General features: G+C 42.3%; 1 protein-coding gene across 2 annotated transcripts; it reads right to left on the reverse strand.

Annotated features, from left to right (window-relative positions):
* Positions 1-3,742: 3,742 nt before the first annotated feature.
* Positions 3,743-14,724, reverse strand: LOC117501034. Of its 2 annotated transcripts, XM_034159838.1 has the most exons (4): positions 14,623-14,724; positions 14,426-14,485; positions 13,596-13,968; positions 3,743-6,682 (listed from the first exon to the last, which is right to left on the reverse strand). In XM_034159838.1, the coding sequence occupies exon 4, from the start codon at positions 5,469-5,471 to the stop codon at positions 4,047-4,049; it is 1,425 nt and encodes a 474-aa protein (XP_034015729.1). In that variant the 5' UTR covers positions 5,472-6,682; positions 13,596-13,968; positions 14,426-14,485; positions 14,623-14,724; the 3' UTR covers positions 3,743-4,046. The 2 variants fall into 2 exon arrangements, with proteins under 2 accessions (XP_034015729.1, XP_034015727.1); XM_034159836.1 differs by lacking the exon at positions 13,596-13,968.
* Positions 14,725-20,587: the final 5,863 nt, after the last annotated feature.

The raw sequence follows: 20,587 nt of genomic DNA on the forward strand, positions 1-20,587 counted from the left end.
TGACTTTAGTTTTGTGTCATGTCTGTGATCTGCTTTTTTTTCTACAAAATTAAACAACTGAATGAACATCCTCCGAGGCCGGTGATTCCATAATTTTTGCCAGGGGTTGTATTATTGTGAACACCCCCTTTTCTACTTTTTTTTTTTTACTAATAGCCCAATTTCATAGCCTTAAGAGTGTGCATATCATGAATGCTTGGTCTTGTTGGATTTGTGAGAATCTGCTGAATGTACTGGTACCTTGTTTCCCCCATTGTAAAAATTACATAATTTTTCTTGCATTTTGGTAAAATTTTGTTAATATGAGTTCCATACATTTTCCTGCACTAACTTCATTACTTTTTTCTAATAAATGTGTCCATGACACATGGGATCAACAAAGGTGTCATATAAAACTGAAGAATGCTTTTCATTGGTACAATGCAAAGAATATATTTTTTTTTTATTTGGAATGTTCCATTCGACTCATGAAAATATTCTTACCATTTCACTCATACGCGTTTATTAATTGAAATCTGGAAGCACTGTATTATGAATATTACACATTTAAAAACAAGCCACACAGGTGTTTTTTGAGTAAATTTACTGTTTCACTTGTTGACCCTGTTTGGAGGAATAAAAGTTTGATGTGATAGGAAACTGTGAATAATACAACACTTGGAAAAGAGTGAGAGATTTTAGATAATACCTGCAATTTCTGTAAATACAGTATAACACACAATTGAACCTGTTTGAACTTGTTACCTGTATAAAAGACACCTGTTCACACCAACCTGTCCACCATAGCCAAGACCAAAGAGCTGTCCAAGGACACCAGGGACAAAACTATAGACCTGCACAAGCCTGGGATGGACTACAGGACAACAGGCAAGCAGCTTGGTAGAAGTCAACAACTGTTATGATTATTTATTAGAAAGTGGAAGAAACACAAAATGACTGTCAATCTCCCTCGGTCTGGGATTCCATGCAAGATCTCACTTTGTGGGGTAAGAATGATTCTGAGAAAGCTCAGAACTACACAGGAGGACCTGGTCAATGACCTGAAGAGAGCTGGGACCACAGTCACAAAGATTACATTAGTAACACATGATGCTGTCATGGTTTAAAATCCTGCAGGGCAGCAAGGTTCCCCTGCTCAAGCCAGCACATGTCCAGGCCCGTTTGAAGCTCACCAGTGACCATCTGGATGATCCAGAGGAGGCATGGGAGAAGGTCATGTGGTCAGATGAGACCAGAATAGAGCTTTTTGGAATCAACTCAACTTGCCATGTTTAGAGGATGGGTCTTCCAGCATGACAATGACCCCAAACACACAGCCAGGGCAACTAAGGAGGGGCTCCGTAAGAAGCATTTCAAGGTCCTGGAGTGGCCTGGCCAGTCTCCAGACCTGAACTCAATAAAAAATCTTTGGAAGGAGCTGAAACTCCAAACCTGAAAGATCTAGAGAAGATCTGTATGGAGGAGTGGACCAAAATCCCTGCTGCAGTGTGTGCAAACCTGATGTAAAATTACAGAAAACGTTTGGCCTCTGTAACTGCAAACAAAGGCTACTGTATCAAATATTAACATTGATTTTCACAGGTGTTCAAATACTCATTTGCAGCAGTAACATACAAAGTTACATAAAATTGTATAAAAAAAAAAATTGTGATTTCCGAATTTTTTTTTTAGATTATGTCTCACAGTGGACATGCACCTAAGATGAAAATTTCAGACCCCTCCATGATTTCTGAGTGGAAGAACTTGCAAAACCGCAGGGTGTTCAAATACTTATTTTCCTCACTGTACCTATACAGTATTTTTCAATGGGCTTTCATTTTACACTAATATTTTATTTTAAAAATATATCATCACTATTGAATGGTCTATTAAAGAGTAAAAACTGAAAGAAATCAATTGTAAGGCCTGAAATAAGTTTCTGCAGGAAGTATTTTAGCCATAAAGTCTAGTGACGGGGGAAGTGTTGGCTTTTTAAATACTTGAAAGATGCTGGACAGGATTTAGTACTGCTGTAAGGGACCAATGCTGAAGGTGGCGGCATTAAGGATGCTAGCTGCCGTTAAATGCCACAGAAGATGGGTGTGTTTGATTTACTTCACAGGGACATGCTTTGAGAGGCGCATGTTGTGTGTCAAAATAAAGCCATAAAAAAAAGTGTGTGTGTATATATATATATATGTATATATATACACACACACACACACACATTTTTTTTATTTACCTGTTTTATATAACAATATAAACAGAACATGGAAACAAAGTTTGATGGAAATCCGTATATAAACGGCGGTTTTAAACCCATGTGTGATCACCAGCATGGAGCTTTGAGCGAGTGAATGATGCATTTTCCCCTAATCTGGCAACACTGGGCACCCAGTTAAAGCACGAGGGCTCTACATCTTTTCTATTGTGTGTCTCAGACGCAACAGAAACACATCAGTTGTGAAGAAATGTATTTTATTCACAAATGTTACAGTATTTACAAAATCAGTCTTCCTGACAAGAGGAAAGACTTTACTTTCACAGCAGGTGAAGCAGGTGTGAGGCATCTAATCAGGAAAAGTCTTATTTGTTCTATACACGAACAGGTTTTAACACCACAATGTACAAGTCTTGACTTACTGACATGTATAAAGCAGGAATCACAATCGGTCGTCACCCGGGCAGGGGTTCTGTCGACAGATAGTAATTGGAATAGAATACAGATGAGGCGAGACTCAGCACTTTGGCTCCAGGAAACAACTTTGCATGTCAGACTGAGAAGAGACGGAGCCGAAAGGCTTTAATTTGCATGGAGCAACATGTAAGGCAGGCATGACACATTGTCTGCTGGAGATGAGAGCCGATCGAGGCCGTGTATGGTGAATTGTGTCCAAAAGGTGGAGCATGACCGCTACCTGTACGTTTTATGATAAAGGAAAAATCGAGTTGTGTACAGAACAAATGCAATTAAAGGTTTAGTGTCATAACAATGCGGTCGCGTCTTGATTAATTGCCTGAGGGTTGCCCACACTTTCAGTCCCAAAACTTGTTTATCTTACCAATTACATGATATATATATATATATATATATATATATATATATATATAAATTGACAACAGGACATATAAACGAGTTTAGTGTTCGTCTCAAACTTACCCCAGATCAACTTTCAATGACAACCAGCAACAATTGTAGTTCTTTAGCATTTGCAGTCGCAGCTTGATTATTTGCCTGCTCATGGGTAGCCCTTTCAAATATTGATAATTGTTAATATAAATGGGTGATTCTTAGACTACGGGCACTTATGTCCTTTGATCATATTGTATGGAAAACAGAAAAAAGGGGAAATTTCACACTTTTATAGTTATCTTTACAATGCAAGTGTGTTAAGAAATTTGTTCTAGTAGTCTATGATGACCTTTTCACCTTTTTTCAGCATCATTATATGCAAATATTGCCGTTTTGTGCTTGTCCCACACCCAAACTTTTGATCTTCAATGATAAAAATGAATGGTAAAGAAACGTTTTTTCTAATGCTTTAAAATATCTCTGAATAAAATATCAGTAAAATAATCAAAACATAATTGGGGTATTCAATGTCATACAACTGTTGTGATGTTTTTAAACAAAATGTAGTTGTCCCACACTATTGTCGTAATTTCCACCACAACACTAATGTCCCTTTAAACAGTTTGTATGAAAGACTGTTTGGGTAGTTTCTATGGAGATAAACAGTGACATCAGAGCACATGTATATAGCGCCAAATCACAACAAACAGTTGCCCCAAGGCACTTTATATTGTAAGGCAATGGTGTGGTGGAAATTACATTTACAAGGCCAATAGTGCCCGTAGTTAAAGAATCACCCAAATAAGGAGTTAAAAATGTATAGACCCTTCACTAAGGAGAAAAAAAAACAGATTCAAGTCTAAATACTTTAATTACTTCCAAGTCTCAGAAAGTCAACTGACTGAACATTTAAGAAGCAAATTCAGTGACCAGTGGAAAAGTGGCTCGCATTCACCGAAAATTTCCACAGTAAGTAGACCAGAGGAAGAAATCATTAGGTTTCGAATTTTAATTTTTTTGAAGTTGTTTGAGTGCAGGCGTTTCGTTTCCTTTTCTTTTGGCCCAATTTTGTGCTACTGGCTGTTGATTTCTGAATCAGCAGCTGGTCATCCACAGAAGGTAGGTTGTTTGCATTTAAAGGTTTGTGCTTCTTCAGAAATTTGGTCAGGTGTCTCTTTTGATGATCTTGAGACATATTCATCCAAACGTGTGCTGGAACTTTGAATGATTGGAAGTCTTGAGCTAAAGAGAATTTTCCTGTGCACAAAAAAGCTCTCTCACATTCCCTGTACTGTGATTGAACCAGGTCATGTAAATGATCAATTAGTTCGATCACTGGTCCAGCTTTACATTTCACCCTGTTTTTGATGACAAATCTGATAGACTTAGAGTTGTTGTTGGCCCAAGTTGGTGTGACGAAAGGGTTCCTTTCAATCAGACTTCTGTTGTGCTCCAATTTAGGGCACAAGTTGTTTTCGAAATACGGCAGGAAATCTGGGCAGTCTCTCTCAATTAAGCAACGAATTTTACCCTTCTTGGTTTCAAATGCAACCTCATCGGTAAAAGATGTAAGACCCTCACTTCCAAAGATACTGCGTATGATCATCCTCTGTGTGGACGCTGTGGAAATGTGATGTAATGCTCTTTGGGCATGGTCACACAGATTCCTGTGACAAGTGAGCAAGCCAACTCCAGGAATGCAGTTTGCAATAGCATTCCTTAGAGCTGCTTCCTCATTTATCCCAACAACTGGTGGGGATGGACTGTCACACAACTTAGAATTTAGGTGGGAGAAAAACTGAGTGAAATCAGTCTGTGTAGAGTTGCCATGAATGAACATGGGTCCCATGAATATTGGGTGGTCGCGGGTTGTTCGGCGAATCAGAGCCAGATTTTTGAAGGAAGTGGTGGTCACACAGAAATTTGTCAAATTGAGTATTTTATCAATGCCCAGGACGGTATTCTCTGCAACAGATTTGGAAAAGCAAAAACGGCGCAAGTCGTGGAGCTGCTCTTCTGTGTACAGGATCACAGCAGGAGTGCTTCCGACTACACCGCAAATGCCCTGTACAAACGGGTGGGAACCTATCAGGCTAAACAACTGCTGCATGTCGTCGTCGGAGTGAGTCCCATGATTAATTTTAACCAGAGTGTCACTTGTTGACTGCATTTTCTGCTTTCTTTTTTCATAATATCTCTTGTTCTTTATTTGCTTAGGGTCACGGGGAACAGCCTGCATGTCGGTGTCCCTGGTCATAAGGTCGTACAATTCGTTCGGTCCAAGCTTTGCATCTGCATTCGCAATTCTTTCGAGCACAGCAGGGTCAGTTCTGACATAAGGGAATTTGTCGTCAGGCTTGCTGTTGCCATGTGGCTTAGCGGCATCAGGATACTTGCCAGTATATTCTACGCAGGCCATGGGTCTTGCATCTACACCAGTAAACCAGGTTACAACGCGTTTGTAGTCAGGATTTGCTTGAGCTTTTTATCACTCTGTAAATAATGACAACAGAATCTGAATGTGGCTGTGGTTCGAGTGGGATATATGTATACTTCCACATCTCTTGTTTGCGCCTACAATACAAATCATCTTTTCGGAAAATCACTGAAAGATGACCGTTACTGTCTTGTAAGTAGTGGGTAACTCCAGAGGTGGCGCCAGAGACCCATGCTCCACAATCATCTGTGAAATAACAGCTTTTACCGGAATTCCTTCGTTCCACATTCATGGAATTGTCAATTAGAAAATAACAATTTTCCTTGCGACCGGGCGGAATTTTGGCCAGAGGGACAGCACTCGAGCGAAGGTAATTGAGGATTTCATCAGTTTTGAGATTGACTTTACCTGGGAGGTCAACGCCCTCTGCAGGGAAGCCCCATACTGCAGATGATCTGACGTGGATCGATTTGCGATAGAGTGATTTTGACACGTCAAGCGTCGAAATTTTGTGTGCTTTGCCGGCTGGGACTTTGCCTCTCCCTTTCAACTTCCCACCGTTTGCTCGCTGTACTGGCTGCTCAGACATCAGGTCAACAATAGGAGGCAGGGCATGCATAGTAGGAAACAGCGCCAAGTTATTTGCAGTGTCTGGGACCTCCTTAGCAGCCCACATAATTTTGATAGCATCCATCCTGCTATGCACACCTCTACCACAGACACGATGATTCCAAGGCGCCATTATGTCTGCTGATGAAGGGTGCTGGTCTGGTCTTCCGATCACGGTACTGAGTGTGAAAAACTGTGTGAGATCCATGAAATTGTTTAATATGCAAATGTGTCTCGTAATTCTGTCGAAAGACTAGCTGCTTGCTCTCCGTTTGCCTTTTGTCATAAAAAGTGGTGTTGAGAATTTCCAACAGTCAAAAGCCAGAGCAGCAGATCCTTGAGTCCATATAGTGCTCTGCTCACAGCACAGAATAAGCAGTTGTCTCCTACCACAACTAATGGCACGTGATTATCCAGCAAGCTAGGGTTGCAGAGACGCACAATCTTTGTGGTCTTCTCTTCGGGAAGGGAGCCTTGCGTACTTGAATTGGTAGCGGGATGGTGACATTATATATGTGGAGCATAAGATACTCCTATATCACAAGGAGCGAGGCCGACTCCTCCCAGTCACAGCACCACTCAATCTGAAAAGACATAAACAATGCCCATCAGGATAGCAGAGTTACCAGGAGGAATGCAACATGCATTCAATCAGCATGAACATTAGCCGTGCGGTTACATCATGTAGCAACACCAGGGGACAGTCATTCCTCATAAATGAATTACAGTGATCTATCAAATAAAATATACAAATGACAATATACATCTACATGATTATATAAGAGCTGTTCTGGAAGGCATAATTCATATTGTGGATCAGCAACTCTACTAATTAAAGTGCATGAAAAATTAGAAATTAAAGTGCATTTATTTTTTGAATTAGACACGGCAGTATAAGTGTAGGAATGACAATCCAGTACTTCCTTCCATGTGTGTCGGCAGCAGCGATAGACAACTCAGAGCAGGAGAAAAATTTAAGAGACTTTTAGTGGGAACTTGAGATGCTAAGGGTTAACAATTGTCACAACAGAATGAAAATTAAGAAGGGGGATCCCTAATAAAAACTTAGAATGTTAAGGGTCCACGTAGACGGATAATTTCACTGCTCTAATTATATAGGTAATCATCTTTATACGTGTATTTATTCCCCTTTTGACAGTTTTGTGTTCGAAATCAATATATATGGATTAGTAACGTAATCCAGCAACATAGTAACCGCCAAAGCCACACCCATGTGAAACAGGAGGCCTCCTGTGCCTTTCACTTTAGCCGGCATTTAGGATTACACATAATTAATACATTGACATTGTGATCCTATAGTGGATTTGTATTGGGCCATTATTATCACTTACTGAGGCATTGCTGGGCCGGTAGCATAGATTTACATTTACATTAACTGTCTATACCTGCCCGCAGTAACAGGCGGGTATAGCGCGCAGCCCAAGAACTGTCCACAGACGAAAAGTTGAAAAGGCGAGAAGTGTGTGTTGGTCCCAATATGGATATTCCGAATAATTTTATCATGGATAGTCCGACAATGAACAGCAGCCAAAGCAGCCAGCTTGATGAGGACGCACTGACGAATTTGGAGAGCAGCGCGGTACCAGCCAACACGACAAAAGTTAAACTGAGCTAACTTTTTATGTACGCGTTTGCTGGGTGTCATGCGTTTTGAAATGACATTAAATACTGTTAATGTGATTCCACGTGTTGTGTATCTCAGTAAGTGATAATAATGGAAATAACATGCAATTGTCGTGCGGTATGCATTTTCAGATTCCCTCCATCCATGCTCAGTTGCCCAAAATCACAGATATTCGCCCGAGTTAGACAATCGCTGCTGTTATTGCATTATTATTGAAACTATTAAGTATTGCAAATGTGTAGCCAGATCTAAAAATGTGTAAATAAAAAGCTGTGTGTGTGTGTGTAGCCACATCCATAAGTGTGTAACCAGGTTCACAAATGTGTGTGGGGAAAAAACAAAAAACAAAAAAAAAAAAACGTGCATGTGTAACCGTGTGTCAGTGAAAATCGGGCCACTTGATTGGTTGAGTTCTTAAGAGCCTTTCACACCGGAGGCATCAGCCCAACACGCCAACACATCGTGACGTCAGGCGTTTGTTTTACGAGTGGAGCATGTTTACTGATTAAATGTGAATAAGCCAGTTTCAAGTTTCCCAGTGTGCATGCGTTTTCAAAACGGGTGACAGTGTTACTTTGTGCATAGCAGAAAAACGTCAATTGCTTTAGGCCATAATTTTGTATTTAATTGACTGTACAACCAGCTGCACAGCACCCTTTTGGCATACAGTAGTGTTCAGAATAATAGTAGTGCCATGTGACTAAAAGATTAATCCAGGTTTTGAGTATATTTCTTATTGTTACATGGGAAACAAGGTACCAGTAGATTCAGTAGATTCTCACAAAACCAACAAGACCAAGCATTCATGATATGCACACTCTTAAGGCTATGAAATTGGGCTATTAGTAAAAAAAAAAAGTAGAAAAGGGGGTGTTCACAATAATAGTAGCATCTGCTGTTGACACTACAAACTCAAAACTATTATGTTCAAACTGCTTTTTTAGCAATCCTGTGAATCACTAAACTATTATTTAGTTGTATAACCAGTTTTTCATGATTTCTTCACATCTGCGAGGCATGGAGTCAACCAACTTGTGGCACCTTTCAGCTGTTATTCCACTCCAAGATTCTTTAACAGCATTCTACAATCCATTCACATTTCTTGGTTTTGCTTCAGAAACAGCTTTTTTGATGTCACCCCACAAGTTCTCAATATGATTTAGGTCCGGGGATTGGGCAGACCACTCCAAAACATTAATTTTGTTGGGTTGGAACCAAGATTTTGCTCGTTTACTAGTGTGCTTGGGGTCACTGTCTTGTTGAAACACCCATTTCAAGGGCATGTCCTCTTCAGCATAAGGCAACATGACCTCTTCAAGTATTTTGACATATCCAAACTGATTCATCATACCTAGTATGCAATATATAGCCCCAACACCATAGTAGGAGAAACATGCCCATATCATGATGCTTGCACCACCATGCTTCACTGTCTTCACTGTGAACTGTGGCTTGAATTCAGAGTTTGGGGGTCGTCTCACAAACTGTCTGCGGCCCTTGGACCCAAAAAGAACAATTGTACTCTCATCAGTCCACAAAATATTCCTCCATTTCTCTTTAGGCCAGCTGATGTGTTCTTTGAAAATTGTAACCTCTTCTGCACATGTCTTTTATTTAACAGAGGGACTTTGTGTGGGATTCTTACAAATAAATTAGCTTCACACAGGCGTCTAACTGTCATAGCACTTACAGGTATCTCCAGACTGTCTTTGATCATCCTGGAGCTGATCAATGGGTGAGCCTTTGTCATTCTGGTTATTCTTCTATACATTTTGATGGTTGTTTTCCGTTTTCTTCCACGCATCTCTGGTTTTTTTTTTGTCAATTTTAAAGCATTGGAGATCATTGTAGATGAACAGCCTATAATTTTTTGCATCTGCGTATAGGTTTTCCCCTCTCCAATCAACTTTTTAATCAAACTACGCTGTTCTTCTGAACAACATCTTGAACGTCCCATTTTCCTCAGGCTTTCAAAGAGAAAAGCATGTTCAACAGGTGCTGGCTTCATCCTTAAATAGGGGACACCTGATTCACACCCGTTTGTTCCACAAAATTGACAAACTCACTGACTGAATGCCACACTACTATTATTGTGAACACCCCCTTTTCTTTTTTTTTTTTACCAATAGCCCGATTTCATAGCCTAAAGAGTGTGCATATCATGAATGCTTGGTCTTGTTGGATTTGTGAGAATCTACTGAATCTACTGGTACCTTGTTTCCCATGTAACAATAAGAAACATACTCAAAACCTGGATTAATCTTTTTAGTCACATAGCACTACTATTATTCTGAACACTACTGTATTTACCGGATCAGAACCGTTCGAAGAACTACAGACGCTAAAGACGAGTCTGCTTTTTCACTCCATTAACGGCAACAAAGGCGTGCTGCAGATAATGTGACCCATGTCCCAGATGTCTGATATTGTGCCCAAAACTCTTGTGAATAAATTATCTGCTTTTTAAAGATGGTATTGTTTGTTTTATGTAAACATGCACAAAGCTCAGGTTGTTTCTCTGTTATTTTCAAATGGGATTCGCTGTTAGCTGCGATCGCTTCCTGTTCATGTCGTTCCAGGTGAAAGTGAAGTTTGCTCTTTAACGTCCTGATTATATACAAACAGCACCGTTTGTCCAGTTTGTTCCAGAGTAATATATATATATATGAAATTTGGTTTGCGTTTATTAAATTCCACACGGATTATTTGGAATATTTGTTTTAGCAAGGTCTCATGCAAAAGTCTCTTATTAACGTGATGAAAAGCATAAAAAGTTACATTTTGGTAGTATAATGTTCACTTGCAATTCTCATGTGGTTTCTCTGCTAGACTGCAGTGACTCTCTGGTGTGCAAGGGATTATGGGATATCCCAATAGACCTTATCGGAGTTCCACGCGCGCAGGGGTTGATGGGATGCCAGTGTTACAAACAAACTCCCATGCTTCACTCGCTTTGGCAAAACAGTTCAATATCACACATGAGCGCACGCTCTTCAAGGACGTTTTGCATCTAAATCACATCAATTTGACACCAAAACGATATTCAGAAGCTTTTCTGGTAGGAAATGAAAAAGTGTGCATGTGAAAAACTTCTTCAGGCAAGTAAACTGGTCACCAGCCTGCATGAAAACAGGCACATGAAAAAGCTTAACCCTTGTGTGCTGTTCATATTTTTGTTATTCTGCATGTGTTCGTGGGTCTGCTGGACCCGCTGCATTTTTCGGTAGGTAATTCAATACAATCAAAACATTTTTTGTTAAAATCCACAACAGAGGTTTAATTAATTTAATTTACAAACAATATAAACATAACATTACATTCTTAAGTAAGTGACAGTCATTTTTTGGTCGATTTCTGACGTAATAAAAAAAACAAAAATCAGAAACAACTTTGATCAAGATTTGAGTGGTTTGCCTAGAACAAATTTCCAAATGGTTTAAGAATTGTCATAATTTTTGATTTCTATGAAGTTCAAAAAACTTTAACTGTATTCAATCAGGTTACAGTACACAAACTAAACACATATATAGTAACCTTCAACCAATTGAACACATTGATTTTCCATACCAGCCTATACAGCACATGAGGGGCAGAGTTTTGTTGTGTGTGTTGCATATCACTTTGTGATGGGACCCCCCCAAAAGACAAAAACAACATGAGACTGGGCTGCTGCTGCTGGTAGCAGTTCCTGTCCCAGCTTGTGCGAAGTATATATATATATAAAAAAAAAAAAAAAATTGTCCCATGTGATGTTGTGTCCACTGAGTCCTTGAGTCAGGTCCAGGATGACTCTCATGTCTTGATTTTTTTCAGGAGCTCCTCCATGCAGCTTCCCTGTGTAGACTTGCAAGTTCCAAGCATATGATGAAGCTGCATCACAAGTAGCCCAGATCTTTATACCATATTTTGCAGGCTTAGATGGCATATGGGTGAATCTTATGGCACTTATGTCCTTTGATCATATTGTATGAAAAACAGAAAAAAGGGGAAATTTCACACTTTTATAGTTATCTTTACAATGAAAGTGTGTTGAGAAATTTGTTCTAGTAGTCTATGATGACTTTTTCACCTTTTCTCAGCATCATTATATGCAAATATTGCCGTTTTGTGCTTGTCCCACACCCAGACTTCAATGATAAAAATGAATGGTAAAGAAACTTTTTTCTAATGTTTTAAAAAATCTCTGAATAAAATATCAGTAAAATAATCAAAACATAATTGGGGTATTCAATGTCATACAACTGTTGTGATTTTTTTTAAACAAAATGTAGTTGTCCCACACTATTGCCGTAATTTCCACCACAACACTGTAATGTCCCTAAACAGTTTGTATGAAAGATTGTTTGGGTAGTTTCTATGGAGATAAACAGTGACATCAGAGCACATGTATATAGCGCCAAATCACAACAAACAGTTGCCCCAAGGCGCTTTATATTGTAAGGCAATGGTGTGGTGGAAATTACATTTACAAGGCCAATAGTGCCCGTAGTTAAAGAATCACCCATATACTGCCTGAAGGGGCAGAGGCCCCTAAATGGTATCATCCATGGTGACATTAGGACCAAGGTAGTAAAAAAGAGGAAGGCGGTGCACCCACTTGTCCCACACTGTCCTGATGGCCGCAAGCTTGTCTCTCTGCCATCAAGCTGGTCTGTCATACTGGAAATTATGTGGAATTTTTCAAGGGGCATTGTGGCACAGAAAGTTCTCTTACATTTCTGCATCCCACAGGGACTTTGTGGATTCTCCTTTTGATCTAAAAGTCCAACTAGGATAAAAAGCCCAGTGTAGGCTTGCAAATGGGTTGGATCTATCTCCCTCCAAAAATGCATCTTTCTAAATTAGTATAATCTAGAATAATTTCTGAATTGAATCTAGGAGGAAAAGTTCAAACAATGTCTTGATGTCTTGCACATGCGAACCACCATCCGTGTGGCCCTGGTTGCATTTTTATGATATTGGAAGCTATGCGAGGTGGCTCATCCCTCGGGAAAGAAGACCATTCAATTTCTCCGTTTCTTGACACCTATTTTTCTCCCGTGAGGCAGACTGCGGGCAGTCTGGTCCTGGCTCCTGACGGGCCTGGTACTTGGTAGGCTGGACCTGTGACTTGTTTTCATTTTGTAAATGGCTGAAGTTCAATTTCATTTTCTTTAGAATCACTTTCAGACCTGAATTTTCAGAAATATGGTCTTCATATTCCTCTGCATCATCGTCACTCTTCAAAATAAACTCTAAGGCCCTCTGAGCAGAAAATAGTTTCACCATATTCATGAGTTCTGATAGTGACCCACACTGGCAAAGCAAAGCTAATTATACTGTCCCACTCCTAATTTGTGATTGGCAGCTGGAGAAAAAATATTGGTTCCCCCAAGAAAGGAGGTAAAGTGTCTGCTGTGGGTGCCTGAATTTTCAATATACAATGTTACAACCTTGTGTGGGAACAGCAGTGGCAGAAACATGTGCGCACCCCCTTTCACACACACAGAGAAGGCCCAGATAGTAAGATTATGGAATAAAGGTACACAGGTCCTCTGATTTATGCACTTTTATGAATTCCGGGTCCAGGGGAAACGTACATGTTGTGTGCAATATAAATGTGTAGGGGGGTGTTGGGTGTGCGGTCACAGAAAATGTGTTTTGATTTATGTTCTTCAAAGAAAATGACCCAAAGCCAATGATTCTAAGTTTGTAAAAGTAATTCATTGTAGTTTTTCTTTTGAATAAAGTGAAAACGGGTCCCACAGACCCGAACAGCACACAAGGGTTAATGTCACTGTAGTGGAGGAGGGATCAACAAGCACTAAAACAGGTAGAAAAATCATTAAGAAATAAGCTTTATTGTCACACACCTGCTTTAGCTTATAGCCAAGTTGAAGTGTTGGGTTTGGGTGCATTTCTGTGGGCTTCCCATCAGTGAAGTGTACACTGCAGACACGAGAATTCTTGTTGGGTGTCCACTTCTTTACATAGCCAGAGCCCAGCTGCTTTCTGTTCACCAACTTTGTCCATTCTGATCTCCTGCCTGGCTCAGTTGGGAATGGGAATAGCTGAAATGGCCTTGGGCAATCACAATCCCCAGATGCAAACCTGCAGTCGTGTAGTCCACACACTCTCTGCTTCCATATCTCAATAGATTATGTGCTATTCCCACAGTCTTTCACTGCACATATCCTGCCCATCTTGCCTCTACTACCAGTTGAACATCTGCTGCTGGTCTGGGAGCTGTGTATCACAGAAGTCCAAGTGTTGAGAGAGAAATAAGCATGAATCGCTGATGTAAACAAAGCCTGATGCAACAGAAAGCAGTGCCTGACGTGCGCGTACGTGGGTTTGTTTGTAAAGATAGCAGTGACCGGAAGTGGATTCCTGACATGCACACTCGGAACTCCGATATGGTTTATAGGGCGAATGTATGGCGCTCACACAGAATGATACATTTATTGTTCTAATTATATATTCAATCATCTTTACACTTATATTTTATAACCCCCTTTGACAGTTATGTTATAAATCAATATATATGGCTTAGTAATGTAAGACAGTGATACAGTAGTCACTACAGGTGCACCAGGGTTTTTGTTTCCCTTCAGGCCTCCTGTACCTTTCAGTCCAACCCTCAGCAATTTATTACAAAAATATTATATACATTCCCCACTCTAATGGACTACACACCACATACCTGCACTGGTGAAAAAAGGCATTAAACTCAGTCATCGTGTGGATGAACAGCTCATTCTGTCTGGAAAGAAAGCATGTGAATGTTAGCCCAACTATGCTAACAGGAAATAAACTATTTTTTAAACGATTTGACGTCATTAAAACATGGCGAAAATACTGTCAAGTAAATAATATCCCAACCAAGGAAAACTATCTTACCTCCAGTAGTTTATCCACGGACAATCACAGCACGTTACCTCGGTGGTATATCTACTGAACTATACACTAGAGTGGGTATATCTCCGGCGCTGAGGATTACCCAGAATCCTTTGCCTTTATTACACAATGAAGTTACAACGTTCCAACAGCAGGTGGTGTAGTTTGCCATTTAACGGGGATTTAACCTGAACTATTTAATTATGTACACAAACATTAAAATGCCACCGCATGGTAAAACGGGAGAAATGGACATTTGCAAACTTTTAACAGCTTGCTGTGCCTGGCTGACTGCCTTGGTAACAAGTGCACAACCAAATCATTAAGTTAACCACTCAAAATAAATTAGAATTTGGTTGACATCATACAGGAAAAAATAAATCATCCCGTTTATTATACATAGGAGACATGGGGCACATCAAAACTGCAATGATGACTTTTTTTTTTCTTTTTTTTGCAATTCTACGATTACAATTGCAATTATAGTTGGAAAGATAGATTTAAATTCAATTATGATTACATTTCAATGATTACAATTAAACTATGATTACTAACAAAAGAATAAAGTAAAATACATTTCTTAAATATTTATTGACAGAAATACATCAACTTGTCTTTCCTAAACAGTCTCTCATGCAAACATGCATCCAGTGACAGCAGAGGTAGCTGGAAGTTGTAAATGTCCTAATGCTGGAACAGATATGAAAATTACAAGGTCCTGTTGCATTTCAAAAACATAAGTCTCTCAAAGATTGTGTCCTTCAGTGAACACCAATCTGGTCAAAAGATGCGTCCAGCAATACTAAATGAGTGGGGCGGCATAAAACAATTGTGCATTCTGTAATAAAAGCACCAGATTTGGCATATATTCTAAATGAACTAATGTTTATTTTCAGATATGGAGAGCTGACCTCTAATGAGCTACAGGCATCAATAAAGAATTACACAGGGGGTCAAAATTTAAAAATGCTCCAATCATGTTTGAAAACTATATCACATTATTTGGCAGATCACAAAGATTCCAAAAGGTATAGTTTGGACTATCTATGACAATGTTCTGGAGTTTATGTGGTAAAAACAGGAAAAATAGTGACAAAGATCTGTTTCCATTTATATATGGGTAAAAAGTTAACATTGCTCCAATTTTGGTAAAAGTGATGCAATTATTGGCTGAAATAAAAGGATTAATAAATGGAATATTTTTGACTGTGCTGACTGCTGGGTCTCCAAATCTCAACAAGATTGACGTCCATTGGATTCTATGATGTATGACATATGTTACCCCGTAACATATTAGTATTAGCTTTTACACTGAGTGCTTCACGCTCCGTGCCTCGTGTCGCGTCTGCGGCTGTGATGTGCTTCACGCTCCGTGCCTCGTGTCGAGTCTGCGGCTGTGAGTGCTTCACGCTCCGTGCCTCGTGTCGAGTCTGCGGCTGTGAGTGCTTCACTCTCCGTGCCTCGTGTCAAGCTGACGGCTGTGAGTGCTTCACCGCTCCGTGCCTCATGTTACTATTTACACTGCGTGTGATTCACGCTTTGTCTTTCCATTTGTAACATCAGGGCTTGCGTTAGCCATCTGCACGCAGTCCACAATGTTGACAGGGCCTTTGTTGCATGGCTGTAGTACCTGTTTGGCTCCCTTGAGCCCAGATGATGGACATATGTTTTGGCCCATCCTGTCTTGGGATCGGACACCTGAGGGAAGCCCTGACTGGCGATGCCTGCCTTAATTGTGCAGCAGCCACTGGCAGAGAGATCTGCTAGACTTGCGGCATTGGAAAGTGAATATCTAGTGCGACTTTGGCCTCCAGCCCCAGGAAGGACCCAAAGCACCGTAAACGCCCACATGCAGGAGCCCCTTCTGCTAAGAAGGTTACTCATGACTATGCTTTGGCTGAAAAGGTCGAAACATTGACTTCTGAGTTTGCTCAGATTAAGTCCTTGCTTCTGAATCTACAGCCTAAGGATGCAGTGACAGTTCCTGCTGTCCCTAATGAGGCTGATCAGACCAATGTAGTTACTCAGCAGGAGGACGATGTCGTGTCTATTGCTGCAACTGATTCCTTGTACATGACAAGTGATATAAACTGTGTGGAGGATGAGGATGAGAGGAGTCTTTCTCCAAGCCATTCATTAGTGGGCTCTCATACCTCCGAGGCAGAGTCCATGCCGCAAACTGGACCTGGACTATCCTTTGTCAAGCAAGCTGTTCAGTTGGCTTTATCCAGGCTTGGGGTCGACAATCCCCCTGCGGAAACCACCGCTTCAAGTGCCTTTTTCAAAGTCACTCAGAAGCCTGAGTTCAACGTTCCAGTTTCACAACCATATATCGAGGAGCTCCACCGATGTTGGGCGGACCCCAAACCATTGACCCATCTATCACAGGACTGCAGAGCCCTTAGCTCTATGTGTGATTCAGCGCAGTATGGTCTGAACCGTATGCACGCCGTTGACAGCATTATTGCGAACCTGGTTGTGGCTCCAGCTGATGCTGCTGCTCGGCCGGATGCCCGCTTGCCCACGCCCTCAGTGTAGGGTCACTGATTGACCTCCTCACCAAAAGCTATGACATAGCTGCTCACATCGGTCGCCTAGGCAACTCACTGTCCCATTTAGCCCTTGCCCTCTCAAAGTCTTTGAGGGAGGCAGAGGTTGATGATGCTACGCAAAGTCTTAGTGATGCCTCACTCCAAACCTTTGCTTATATGTCCAGAGAGCTTGGCAGACTGATGTCAACCCTTACCATCACTAGACGTCAGGTGTGGCTTGCGCAGTCCCCCCTTTCCGAATCCTGCAGAGGCACACTCCGTTCGCTGCCGGTTCTTCCAGGCCAAGTATTTGGACCTGCGGCCCAACAAACTTTAGAGCGTGCTGTTGAGGCTAGTAAATTTCGGCAACAGTTTGTTGACCTACACCGGTCTTCCAGACCTCAGCCAGTCAGACGTGCTACAGCTTTTCACTCTACATCCAGGCTTCCGCCGACTCCCAGAGCTGCACGTGCTTTTGCAGTTGAGGGCCAGCTCTCCCAGCAGCCTGCCTTTTGTGAGCCTACGGGCAGACCCCCGAGAACTGAACGGTTTCGCAGAGCTTCCAGTAATCGCGCCCAGAGGTCCTCAGGGATGCGAGGCAGAGGTGGTCGGGGTCTGACTACCAATGTTTGGCCCCCAGCCGTTTTTCACAAAATCAACTCGGCCACTGGGAGGCTCAAGTTCAAGACCCATGGGTCATTTCAACCTTGTTCGAAGGTTACAGAATTCAGTTCAGATGTCGTCCTCCAAAGTTCAATGGGGTGAGGATGACTGTTTCCAACTCGGTGCAGTCTGCTGCCCTACAACGGGAGATTTTGGAACTCCTGGAGAAGGGGGCCATAGAGCCAGTTCACTGATCAGACCAGCTCAGGGGGTTCTATTCAATTTAATTCCTTGTTCCAAAGACGGATGGCGGCTTTCGTCCTATCCTCGATCTCCGACATCTGAATCGTTATATCAAAGTGCTGCAGTTTCACATGCTCTGCACAGTAGACGTCCTTCAAACTATCACACCAGGAGACTGGTTCACAAGTGTCGACTTAAAAGACGCCTATTTCCATGTGCCAGTGGCGCCTCATCACAGGCAGTTTCTCCGCTTTGCTTTCGAAGGTCAGGCATACCAGTTCTGGGTGCTTCCTTTCGGCCTCTCTCTTGCCCCTCGTACATTTATCAGATGTATGGCTGCAGCGCTAGCCCCACTGCAAGCTCTTGGATTAAGAATCCTACCCTACTTAGATGATTGGCTTGTCTGCGCTCCGACTCAGGAGCAGGCGAACAACGACACAGCTCTTCTACTGAACCATGTCTCTCATTTAGGACTCACAGTGAACTTTGCAAAGAGTTCTCTTGTTCCCAGTCAACAAACGACCTTCATCGGCATTGCCATCAACTCCCTGACTATGACTGCATCGTCATTCCCGCAGAGAGTGGACGATGTAATTCGTCTCGTCTCAACATTCAACGGGCCTGTGACGCTGCCTTTTGGTTTGCTGCTCCGGTTGATGGGCAAATTGACTGCAATGTCGCTAGTGGTACCTTTGGGACTTCTGTTCTTACGTCCCCTACAGATTTGGATCAACACCTAGGCCTCAACTTGAAGTTGCAGCAGCACAGGCTTGTACGGACTCTCCAACCAGTGCCTTCTGCACCTCAAACCCTGGGGGAACGTGGACTTCATCTGCAAGGGTGTCTCTCTAGGCCAGGGGTAGGCAACCTGTTCCAGAAAGAGCCATGAGGGTGCAGGTTTTCTTTGCAGCCGATGACTCCACCAGGTGATTTTACTGATTAATATCACTTGAGCAGATGGAATCAGTTAATCAGTGAAATCACCTGGTGGAGTCAGTGGCTGCAAAGAAAACCTGCACCCTCATGGCTCTTTCTGGAACAGGTTGCCTACCCCTGCTCTAGGCTCTGTTCCTTCTCGCCAAGAGGTGGTTGTTACAGATGCATCACTCAAAGGTTGGGGGGCCGTGTGGAATCACAGGATGGTGAGGGGTGTCTGGAGTCCCCAGGAGAGACTCCAACACATAAACGTGCTGGAGCTTCGCGCTGTGCGACTGGCTCTCAAGCATTTCCTCCCAGCCCTGAGAGGAAGACATGTTCTTGTCCAGTCGGACAACACGTCAACAGTCTATCACATAAACCATTAGGGGGGCACCAGGTCCAATCACTCATTGGCAGAAACTCTGAAGCTTCTCTTATGGGCGTTGCCTCGCCTTCAGAGTGTCAGAGCAGTTCATCTGCCCGGTGTACAGAACAGTGCAGTGGATTTACTCTCCAGACAGAAACCACCACCGGGAGAGTGGAGACTGAACCCGATTGTGGTCCAAATGATCTGGCAGAAATATGGTGCAGCGGAAGTGGACCTTTTCGCTTCAAACACCTCGACACATTGCCCACGATGGTACTCCCTCTTGGAACCAGACAGCCCGCTGGGGCAGGATGCATTGGCTCACCCGTGGCCGGATTGCCTTCTTTATGCCTTCCCTCCTCTCCCGCTGCTGATGTTGACACTGCACAGGATAGATCAGAGCAGCCACAGGGTGCTGCTGGTTGCTCCATTCTGGCCTGGGAGGATTTGGTTTCCCATGATTTACAAACTCCTCGAGGGAGAACCTTGGACTCTCCCGGAGAGGAAGGATTTGTTGTCACAGCTACAGGGGAGGATTTGGCACCCTCACCCAGAACGCCTTCAACTGTATCTGTGGCCGTTGAGGGGCCAGACTCCTTGTTAAGTTCTTGTGACCAGGCTGTTGTTCAGACTATCCTTAATTCACGTGCTGCTTCTACCAGGGCTTTGTATGACAACAGATGGAAGCTGTTTGCGCGGTGTTGTGAGAAACAAAAGTTAGACCCGGAGCATTGCCCTGTGCCTATTCTCCTCAAATATTTACAAGAACTGCTGGAGAAAGGACTTTCTGTCGCTACCTTGAAGGTTTATGTTGCTGCAATCTCTGCCCGGCCCGTCTATGTTGGCTAGTCAGTGGGTTCACACCTCTTAGTGTGTCATTTTTTGAAAGGTGCTCTACATTTGCGGCCTCCAAGGCTTGCACGTGTACCTTCATGGGACCTTCCTCTAGTCCTGGAAGGTTTAAGCTTATCCCCTTTCGAACCAGTTGAAAGTGCTGATCTTAAATGGGTGTCAGTGAAGACTGCCTTTCTACTTGCACTGTCTTCGGCTAAGCGGGTGGGAGAGCTCCATGCCCTATCAGTCGCTGGGGACTGTTTGTGATGGAATTCTGACGGATCTGGGGTTATGCTGTGGCCTAATCCGTCCTTTTTACCCAAGAGAATTTCAACTTTTCATGTTAACCAGCCAGTTTCCTTGGCTGTGTATGTCCCGCATTCTGATCCAGGATTACGTTTCAGGTTCCCTGTGTCCTGTCCGAATGCTGAAGCAGTACATTAGTGCGACTGCCGGGATCCGGAAAACGGAT

This window comes from Thalassophryne amazonica, chromosome 19 (assembly GCF_902500255.1).
Source record: "Thalassophryne amazonica chromosome 19, fThaAma1.1, whole genome shotgun sequence".
NCBI lineage: Eukaryota > Metazoa > Chordata > Actinopteri > Batrachoidiformes > Batrachoididae > Thalassophryne > Thalassophryne amazonica.